At 38.5% G+C, this 11,133-nt stretch overlaps 1 protein-coding gene and 1 pseudogene across 1 annotated transcript; one reads left to right on the forward strand and one right to left on the reverse strand.

Annotated features, from left to right (window-relative positions):
- The first annotated feature begins 246 nt into the window (after positions 1–246).
- On the forward strand, positions 247–383 carry LOC113037968 (uncharacterized; annotated as a pseudogene).
- An 8,853-nt stretch (positions 384–9,236) lies between these two features.
- On the reverse strand, positions 9,237–11,133 carry LOC113121108 (alpha-1-antitrypsin homolog). The gene is made up of 5 exons (XM_026291348.1): positions 11,114–11,133; positions 10,294–10,961; positions 9,921–10,191; positions 9,632–9,779; positions 9,237–9,522 (listed from the first exon to the last, which is right to left on the reverse strand). The coding sequence occupies exons 2-5, from the start codon at positions 10,952–10,954 to the stop codon at positions 9,334–9,336; spliced, it is 1,269 nt and encodes a 422-aa protein (XP_026147133.1). The 5' UTR covers positions 10,955–10,961; positions 11,114–11,133; the 3' UTR covers positions 9,237–9,333.

The raw sequence follows: 11,133 nt of genomic DNA on the forward strand, positions 1-11,133 counted from the left end.
TTTAACCCATCCTAATTGCAAACATACAGCAGTGAACACACACACACACAGTGAACACACATCAGAAACGGTGGGCAGCCATTTATGTTGTGGTTCCCGGGGAGCTGTTGGGGGTTCGGTGCCTTGCTCAAGGGCACGTCAGTTGTGGTATTGAAGGTGGTAATGAAGGTGGAGAGAGCGCTGTACGTTCACTCCCCACACTTACAATTCCTGCCAGCCCATTGGGCCACAACCTCCCCACAAGTAATCCTCAATAGGCAGGAAGGACACCATGATCAAGAAGGCAGTTCACCTAGGACGAGGCTCGTGCATTGCACTCCGGCTGTGCTGATCCCTGCGAATTCCCCAAATGTGGGAATCTCGACTGCATAATTTATTTTTACAATGTAGAGACAGTAGTGAGAGCAATCAGAGGAGTTACTAAACCTGACCAGAAGGACTAAACCAGTCCTTCCTCCAATTCTGCTAAATGCTAAAGTAAAACGTGACACGTTTTTCTATTACTTAAAGTTATAGGATCATTTTGAACTGCACTTGTAATGGGCCAGCAAGGAGGAGTTGTGCAAGTTAACCTCACTCCCCTGCCCTCAAGAGGCACATTAGCGATTGGACTTAGCACTCCCACTTTCCACGCAAATTGACACTGGATTAAATCCTGCTCTGAGTGAATAGGACCAGCCACGTTGGTGCAATATTTAGGGGCATGAGTATAACTGAGTTTAGATAGGAGCAGTTGTGTACATAAACCTCACTCCCTTGCCCCTGAAAGGCACATTAGCGACTGGAGTTTGGCACCCTAGTTAGTGTGCCCACCTCCCAAGCCAATTGATGCTGGTTTGAATACTGCCCGAAGTGAGTAGGACAGGTTTCGTTGGTGCCATGACCTGGATGGGAGTGAGGTTTAGTGGGGTGAGTATAACAGAGTCCAACTAGGAGGAGCTATGCAGGTAAACCTTACTGCCTTGTCCTCAAAAGGGCATATTATGGACTGGAGTTTGGCACCCTAGTTAGTGTGCCCACCTCCCAAGCCAATTGACGCTGGTTTGAATCCTGCCCAGAGTAAGTAGGACCAGTTATGTTGGTGCCATGACCTGGATGGGAGTGAGGTTTAGTGGGGTGAGTATAACAGAGCCCAACTAGGAGAAGCTATGCAGGTAAACCTCACTTCCTTGTCAGCGAAAAGGCACATTAGCGATTGGAGTTTGTCACTCTAGTTAGTGTGCCCTCCTCACATGCCTATTGATGCAGGTTTGAATCCCACTGAGAGCAAGTTGGACCAGTTACACTGGTGCCATGACCCTGATGGGAGTGAGACTTAGGAAGGTGAGTATAATTAAGCCGAGCTAGGAGGAGCTGTGCAGGTTAACCTCACTCCCCTGTGTAAGTTTTGAGGATGTGGTCTTGCTAGAGGATGTGGTCTAGTTAATTTGCCCCCCTCCCATGAATCCCTGAGCCGTTGAAGTAAAACCCATTACATTTGCAAGGAAAACAAAACTGATGCAAACATTTAAACTTAAAAAAGAACACAGTACAGACAATCTTACAATGTTACAAATTGCAAATAATAGGCAGCATCTGATGCTGTGACCAGTGTTCAGTGAAGTGCAAACCAGTAAAAGCTGTCAGTGTTTTTACTGAAGGACATAGAAAAAGTCATAGCGCCATGGTGTCAAAGTCATCATCAGTCACTCTAAAGCAGGTTAGCACTTTTTCTTCATAGTCAGTGTAGCTGTGTATTCCTATACTCTCAAAAACCTCTGTAAACTCCTTTATGCGCAGGCCATGGCATCAATTTAATTTCTGAATTCAAGGTACCCTCCATCCTTCATGGGCCATATTTACTCCGATTTATCTGGACCAATTTCACATAGATGTATTGAAAAGCACAATATACAGCTGTGCAGGTTAACCTCACTCCCCTGTGTAAGTTTTGAGGATGTGGTCTTGCTAGAGGATGTGGTCTAGTTAATTTGCCCCCCTCCCATGAATCCCTGAGCCGTGGAAGTAAAACCCATTACATTTGCAAGGAAAACAAAACTGATGCAAACATTTAAACTTAAAAAAGAACACAGTACAGACAATCTTACAATGTTACAAATTGCAAATAATAGGCAGCATCTGATGCTGTGACCAGTGTTCAGTGAAGTGCAAACCAGTAAAAGCTGTCAGTGTTTTTACTGAAGGACATAGAAAAAGTCATAGCGCCATGGTGTCAAAGTCATCATCAGTCACTCTAAAGCAGGTTAGCACTTTTTCTTCATAGTCAGTGTAGCTGTGTATTCCTATACTCTCAAAAACCTCTGTAAACTCCTTTATGTGCAGGCCATGGCATCAATTTAATTTCTGAATTCAAGGTACCCTCCATCCTTCATGGGCCATATTTACTCCGATTTATCTGGAACAATTTCACATAGATGTATTGAAAAGCACAATATACAGCTTTCTCATTCTTTTATGTTAAAAGATCAGAGCACCAAAGACCCCAATCAGTATTGCTTCAGGATTCTGCAGTGTTATCTCACAAATCTATGCTACACATCTTTAATTGTGCTTAGACAAGTTTTATGGAATAAGTGTTAGGGATAAGAGGCAGACCCCCCATCCCCCCCCCCCCAACGCACACACACACACACACACACAAACGCTTTTCTGGAGTTAAAACGAATACTTTTTAGAGAGTAAACAACCTACAACAAACTTTAGCCCAACTGCAAGTGTAATGGGACTGTGCTTTTGGGATTGTATTTTGTAACACCACTGTACTTCAAAAACCTGTTTGTTAGTATTCAAATTTCAATGTGAGTGTACTTGCTCTACATGTCACTGAATCATCCACAGGCGTATTATGAAACCAAAATAGGCTACTGCATTTGTATTGATATTTCCTTCTGTCTTTGTTATTTGGCCTCAGGTGGCTGACTGCTAACCTGATATTCTCTGGTCAAATATAAATAAATAAATTAGTGATCAGATTGACTTCTGAGCTTTCCAGCAGCCAAAATCATGGTCTCTCCACGCCCCATGCTGTCTGGTGCTGTGTTTGTTTGATCACGTCTATCCTCATCTCATATTATCTAAAGAGTGTTGTTGGACATATGATGGTGTCTTGCAAACAACAAGAGACTGATATTTTATAGCTCAGGAGACTTAAACACAGGTCCAACACTTGCTATTAAAATTAATGGGAATGTTAGCAGCTAGCTTTCTCTACATCCATGGATTGTTCAATGGTGTTTTGTTAAAGAATCTCATTAATTATTTTTTGTTTTTAAAGCCCTCTTGTTTCTTAAGATATATTCACTATAATCCAACTAATTTTGAAAACACATTTCATTCTATACACGTTTTTGTTCAAGAAAACAGAGCTTTTTGAAAACTATTTCAAGTATATATGTTTACTATGGGTCTATATTTAAATAATTGCCCAGAAGCCCTGCAGTAGCTTCATATACCCCAAGGGGTTTGGTGACTTGTGTTTTCTTTGTTCGGTTACATAATATTGAACATTCTTATATATGTATACTCTCAATTAATATGCATAAGATTTTGTTTACGATTGAAAAAGAAACAAGGGCTTCTTTGTAATCTGAAACAAAATGATCATGCACAGAATTAGCATGGATTTTAAAGGTACAGTCCAGTGATTGTTATGCCATCTGCAGCTTGTGTGAAGGCTGGGGAGATATATGAATATGTATAGTTCTGCTTCTCTGGATGGGTTTGATTGCTTTGATGATCAGATGTCTAAGAATTATGAATTATGAATCTCTTCCCAAAATGTAATTTGTGAACAAAACAATTGAACCGCTTCCCCTCCCTCTACACCCCCACTCTGCTAATAAGGTCTGATTACGCTTTGAAGTGGAAGAGCATCATTTCCATAGACCATCTCCACTTCTCCGATCCAAGAAGACTGAAGACCTTTGTTTTGTTGTGTTTGTGTTTAATGATGAATTTATGCCCCATTTCCAGGAGCACATAATGGTAGGAAAGGGAATGGCCTTTGCTGGGTGTTTTTTAATTTATTTATTTCTTATGACTTATTGATGATGGCTGGAGGTAAAATGAGCATCTTCACTTCATAAAAGGTTTTTTTATTCCTTGAATCAGATCAAAAGTTCATATATAAAAGTTCATCCAACAGCACTGAGTGTTTTTATTGTTTGTGTCACATCCATGGTCAGCAGTGCCAAGTGACTCTCTGTGAGTGAGTCATTGAAACATTCATTTAACTGGTTCATTCAAAAACACTAATTCATTCAACGTTTCAGGAAATATCAGTTTTACGCTTACAATCAGGGCTAGGATCTTCTACACCCTTGTTAATCAGCTATCATTTCCAACCGATTTTAGGAATAAATTATAGGTAGGGTTAGGTTTAGGGGTATAGGGATTGGGTTAAGTCTATATTTTTGGACAATAATGTTGATCCAGGATCATAAAAAGAAGTTGATCCATGAACTTGGCAAAAATCACGGTGGTCCCCATAGTATGAACGTGTGTAATATTAATGCAGTCCTGACATACTACATTTGCCATGTTGTCATATCACTTCACAGCCATACACAAATCTTCTCCCATGACCTCATGGGTAAAAAAGTGTCCATTGACAACAAAAGCATTATCACACATACTCATACTTGAATTTGTCTTTTGAAAAGCTTCTGTTTCCTTTGTTGTAACTGAGAATTTGTTTAAATGTTCTCAGTTAATTTGATCATATGTTTTCTATTGATGTCTCTTCACAGAGGGAGCCTACAAACACTTCCCAGCAGTAAGCTCAAGATGTAATGGTCTCTGTAAGTAACATTTTTCTTCATTACAGTCTATTTGAATCCACTAAAATGAGCTTGCTGCTGTCTATACCTTTAGTTGCTTTTGTAGAGCCCACAGTAAATCTGACTCGCTTCATTCCAGCTGGTGTCATCACATCGGCTTGGACTACAGATTAAACAACAAAAATAGATGCTTGTGCTTGAATGGTTTTTAGCAGAATAACAGAACAGCTTTTTGTCAACTATTATTATCAATCTATGCAATGCAGGCCATGTTTTCAGACAGAAACATGTTTGTTGGTTTAATAGGATATCTGTTTAAAAGCTGTCACACTTTGGAAATATTGTTGTACCTCATTCATGGTAAAGTACCTGCTCATAAAAATAAATGTAATAATAAACATCTTCACGGAAGACAATAACTTATCATCTGTTTACAACCTCTCTTTCAAGGTCAGTGCAGTAGCTGCAGCATGAATTACCTGAAAAATACAGATGTGTTTTATTTTTATTATTATAAATAAAGCCCGGGTTATTCATGCTAACAAGCTGTGTAGTATTGTAAACTAATCTGGGCACCAACAAACAATTTAATGCGCATAAATGTGGGCTGGGAGAATAAAATCATAATGAAGGCCCCTAAGGGGATTAAAAAGTCTGTTTACATGTATAATAAAAAAGATTAATTCAAGCTATTTTAAAATCTCTATGAAACTTGAATATGTTGATTTTTCATGCCACACAATTTAAAATTTCCATTAATAATCACATTTAATAATAATAATAATAATAATACTTGAATGTAATGCAACATGGGCTCATGACTAATGAAGATGCTTATCATTCAGTAAGCACATGTCAGAAAATAAATAAATACAAAATAAACAAAATAAATAAAAAAATCTATTCTGTTTTCAGGCTGATCTGATTTCATTAATGTGTACCTCTGTCATGCATGGTAACTGAATCACATCCCGAATGAGATGCAGTGGCACAAATGTTGCTTTAGGCTCTGTTCTGGATCAGTCCTATATCCAGGATTTGTTATATCTGGTGCTCATTTAAGCTGAAAATTAATCAATGTTCTAATTTTCCAAGCTGCAATAGAGTCATTTCTTAAAATATGACATTTTGTGCCTACTACCTTTGATAAAGTGAACCTCTGTTGGTAAGTTTTTGATGTATGAAATTAATTAATTCAACATTATATATATATATATATATATATATATATATATATATATATATATATATATATATATATATATATATATATATATATATATATATATATAGGGTGTGGATGTTAGGTTTTCATAAAAGTATCTGAAAGAAGTATATGGCCATATAGCCAGTAATAGACGTTACTTTTAAATTGTAATAATTAAAATTGTTAAATTTAAATTTACAAATTAAATTTAAACTGGTAATAGCTTAATTTTTCTGCATTTGTAAATTTTACCTGTATCACAGTACTGGTCGAAAAAATAATGCAATTGTCTTATGCTTACCAAACTGCATTTATTTAATAAAAAAACAGTATATGAAATATTATTACAATTATTTTTATATATTTGAATAACTATAACTGCAAAGCTGATTTTTCAGAATCATTACTCATTACTCCACCCTTCAGTGTCACATGATATATATATATATATATATATATATATATATATATATAAATTCTTTTTTAAAAGTCATATTGGTGAAGTTTTCTTGATCAAGTTCAGAATATTCTGCATATATTGTTTATTAAAACACATTCCTCATCCATTTCGAAACGTACTTAAATATCGCCTTTACATAATGAGAAAGCTATATAGCAGTGACCAGTAACTATTATTATTTAGAAGTGTTTCCGTTGATGTACATGTCAAAAATACAAGCATTTAGGGCTTAGTTTGTTTGGTGTGTTGATGGAGTCCTGCTGGTGCCATATGATGTCTATCATCACCTCTATCACCCGTCTGTGACTCTGCCTGCTGGTAGTTCATGCCGTGCCCGCAGAATCCATTTAGTTTCAATTAACTCTGCTACCATCCACCCCAGGGACACGGACCTCGCCTGTTCGTAGAGCTGCCAGTGACGAGCGTTCACCTGCCTTGTCCTTAAACTCGTGTCCCATTTTGTAGATTTAGTGGCGAGGGTCTGCCTCAAAATGAATGCCACAGTTTTGTGTGGCCTTACTGAGCATGAAAGTCATTAGTAGTGTTAAATGGTCAGTGAATTGGGAGGCTTGGCTGCTTTGCTTGGCGCTCAATAGCCAACTGAAAGAAAATTAACATCTGCTGTGCTGGGAGACCAGAGTGTTCTCTCGTTTTCTCTCTCTCTCTTCTCCTCACAGCGTTTCACTTAATATTCAGACAGAGAATCAACAGTGCCACCTTGTGAATGGACAAAATAGGATAGACGCAGAGCACTTCTGGTTAATGCAGAAGCCTTTAATGGAAGGGAGGCATATAGCGCAGCATGCTAATGGCTAAATGTCCTGGCTAGAGAAGTGTATTTGTAGATGCAGTCAAATAAATATCAGTAGTGTGTGTTGGTGTTTGTAGTCATGCAAGTGGGGGTGTTTGTTGTCAGTACACTTGTACACAATGGAACACAATGCAATATTCATAGTCCAGAAAGTTGTGCACAAAATAAAGCAGTATATTTTCATGTGCACATTATGTATGTCTTAATATATCAGATAAAATATTTCAGTATGATTTCAAATTATGGTTAAAACTAAAAAAATAATGTAATGTTAACATAGCTTTCAGTCCCTCAAAACATGTTTTATTTCCACCTCCGTCTGGTCCATCCTGTTAATAGTTTTTTCCATTTTGTAAATAATTAAGTTAAAATGAATATAATTTATTGGTCTGAACTCAACATATAGCCTTTAATAGAAATAGTTATATAAATTCATTTGGTACGTCATAACAGGAAATAGCAAATGGAATATTAGAGCTTCATTTTGTCTGAAAATATCAAAAGCTTATGTTTTGGATTATAATAATCACTACATAAAATGCAATGTCCAATTATCTCTGAGAACACAAACTATTATTTGTTGTGCATCAGAATTAGATGATATTTATTATTATTATTTTTATTATTTCCAATCATTTCCATAATATGTTCAGTTTTTTCATAAGTGTTAGATACATATTCATGTTTCTCTGATTAGTCCTGTTTCATTGCCATTGTGAGCATGCATGAATAAAACAAATCTAGTCTTATTCACACTATGATCTAGCCTTATTCACGCTCATGATTCTGCCCTCGAAAGAAGTCACAAGCACATGATGACATTCAGGCTTGAGCGGAAACATGTGAGGAACGGTCATATGGTTGAGAGGCTTTGCCAGAGTTATCTTGGAATGAATATAGCCCTGATGTGATCTATTCCCTGACTGCATACCTCCCACAATAATGCTTTCATTTCATTTTCATTTATTTGCACTTTTTATCTCTTAGAAGAAACAGACATGCCTCAGCCTGTTGTGTTGAATTTATAGAGGACACAGTATTGATTTAACATACTATCCTGGAGCAGGAGCTCTATCATCAGGTTAAAGGTTAGAGTGGTGAAGGGAATGAACCAGAGGTCATCTTATCATTCCCTCTTTTGTGCAACCCAAAACATAGCTGCATTTTATTTTTATGTTTCACTTTGATAATGTTTCAATTTGACTATTTTAAGATTTAAAACATTCAGAATTTTTAATTTTAATTTTTTTTTTTTTTTCTCAATGCATTTGATCTATATAGACTTGACAACTGTGAGCCAACAAAGCTCTATATACAGTGGAGTACAAAGTTTGAGACCACTTTGAAAATCTGAGAACCAAAAGATAGGAATAAAAAGTTTAAAAGTTTTAGGACTGTGTAAAAATGTAGAACGTTATGTCATTTAGAACCATTCTTGCACTAGAGGTCTCAGAATTTTGGTCCCCAATCATAGCATACTGCATACTGCACATTCGGTGTAGTCCAGTTTCTTCCGACTGTTTTCCAGTGACTAGAGGAAGCCTCATAGGAAAATAGAAATGCTGCTAAACCAAAATATCTGTTATTAATTTGCAAGACTACTGAGGAATATAACTGAGGCAACAGCAGAAAGTATTATAGAAGTTACTACCAACAATGAGACACTCAAACTCTTGCTAGAGTTAGAGATAACTGATAATCCATTTGTATTTAAATTGCTAAGCCAGTGGCAATAGCTTTGTGGGCAAGTTCACTGACACAGAGTGCCAATGTACTGTGAGCTTCCCAAGTTTGAATCCTAACTCAAGGACCTTTTCCAGTCATGTCTCCCTTCCTGTCTGCCTGCTAAATTAGATTAAATATCTATATTAAAGAAGCACAGTCCAAAAAGCTCTTTTTTTTTCAAAGACAACATTATGTTGAGACCAGAATTGAAAAATGCATATGATGTGTAATTGTTTTTAACGAAGACTCATTTGATTAGAATCAAATCAATTTATTGCAGAATACAATAAGATAAACATAAAGATTAGCTGCCTTATGCAGAGCAGTGTCAAGTTCAGTTTGGAGTTGGACCTCACTCTGTTGGATTGGTAATCTTGCCCATGAACAGGATGCTCTTGGTGCTGTCCTCCACAATCAGTACCAAGAAAGGTCGGTTGAGTCTCACATTGCCTGGCAGGGACATGGGCATGATTTCTATCGTGGTGGCAGCCGCTGCCTCTGTGCCCTTCTCATCCACACTGAGGACTGCCTGATGGACAACCTGGAGATTGGTTCCAAAATGTTAACATCACTTAGTCCAGTTTTCAGAATCTTTTTATTTTAGCAACCATCAGTGGTGCTACATGAGGTAGAAACAAGTCCACACGTACCTGTGACACCTTGACTTTGACCTCTTCTGTCATTCCAGAGAAATCCGCTGCGTCACTGAATGCATCAGTCACTCCCATGTCCTTCAAAATATCATTCAGTTTGGACGTGGCAGAGATGGAGAACTTGGGCATAAACAGGTCCACAGAGCTAAAGGGCAGAAAAGTAAAATATGGTGTCATGGCTCATTTTTTAGGTTCCCAAACTTCTGTGCACCTAAACAACAATCAACCTGCAGGTCAGACGTCAACTAATACATTGATTTAAATCTGAAGGCGCCACCGGTACTACCTTCTGAAGAGTTGATCGTGCCAACTCTTGAGATGGTGCCTGCAGATGGATTCTTCAACCTCCTTCATCTTCCCTTCATCAGGAAGAACGATCATCATGGAAGAATTGCCTTTGTATGGCACCATCATGACCGTCGTTTTGTGGACAGGGTCTTGATAGATGTCATAGCGGCCGGTTCTTTTCATCATGTCAACTTGCACTGTGGTGTTCTCGTCCACTTTGAAGTCAGCTTTGTGAGTCAGTTGTGCATCGAATGGCTTATCCCACTTCCCTATCAGGACAAAGTGCAAGAACCTCAGGTCAGCATCAACCAAGACTTCTCTAATTGTCATTATATGAATATCATTAAATGAAAGAGAAGTTTATATAGTACCTCTGAAGTACATATAGTTAATCAGCATCATCACCATATCAGAGTCCAGGTCCTTCACCATCTTGGTTATCTTGTCATGGGTTTTCTTGGCAATGAACTTGTTAATCTCTTCTGCAGCAATTTCAGGCTTGGAGAAGTCAACACTGAAGGGCTCGCTGTTGTAGTAGTGCTGAACATCCTTTAGGAACTGGTCAACCACTTTGAAGCCTTCTCGGATGGCCACACCAGCGCCTGCCTCCAGCTGCAAGTTGTCCTGACTGTGGCCAAGCATGTGGATCAAGTGCTCAAAGCCCTCATTGACCTGCTGAGCCTGCAACCCGCTGTAACCCAGACTGCTGTATATCTGTGATAGAGTGGTACCCTTGGCACCTACAGCCAGCATGCTCAAAGCCATTGAGATACCGACCGGGGAGAAAAAAATGTTCTTGCCCTGGGCATCGGGTTGGAGCGCAAGTTTCTTGTAGAAGGAGAAGGCAAAGTCAGCGTTGTGCGGAGAAAGCAGGTGGGAGGCATCCTCCCCATCATGGCTGGGGTGGGCTTCATCCTTCCCGTGGTGGAGATGGTGGTAGTGGCCGCCGTGGTCATGGCCTTCGTGGGGTGCGGCCAAGGCCGATGCTGCCAGCAGGGCAGCAATCACACTGTAATAAATCTTTCCCCACATTTTTCACCTGTGTTTAATGACCAGACGGTACAGAATTTAACAAACGGATCTTGCCACAAATCTTAGCTTTTGCATTTCACACAGTAGCTATTTCACTATTTCTAGGTCTAATTTAGTTACAATCACGGCACTTCTGGTGAAACAATTATTGTCACTTACCATCAAAGTCCTCTTGACAG

Source organism: Carassius auratus, chromosome 20 (assembly GCF_003368295.1).
Source record: "Carassius auratus strain Wakin chromosome 20, ASM336829v1, whole genome shotgun sequence".
Taxonomy (NCBI): domain Eukaryota; kingdom Metazoa; phylum Chordata; class Actinopteri; order Cypriniformes; family Cyprinidae; genus Carassius; species Carassius auratus.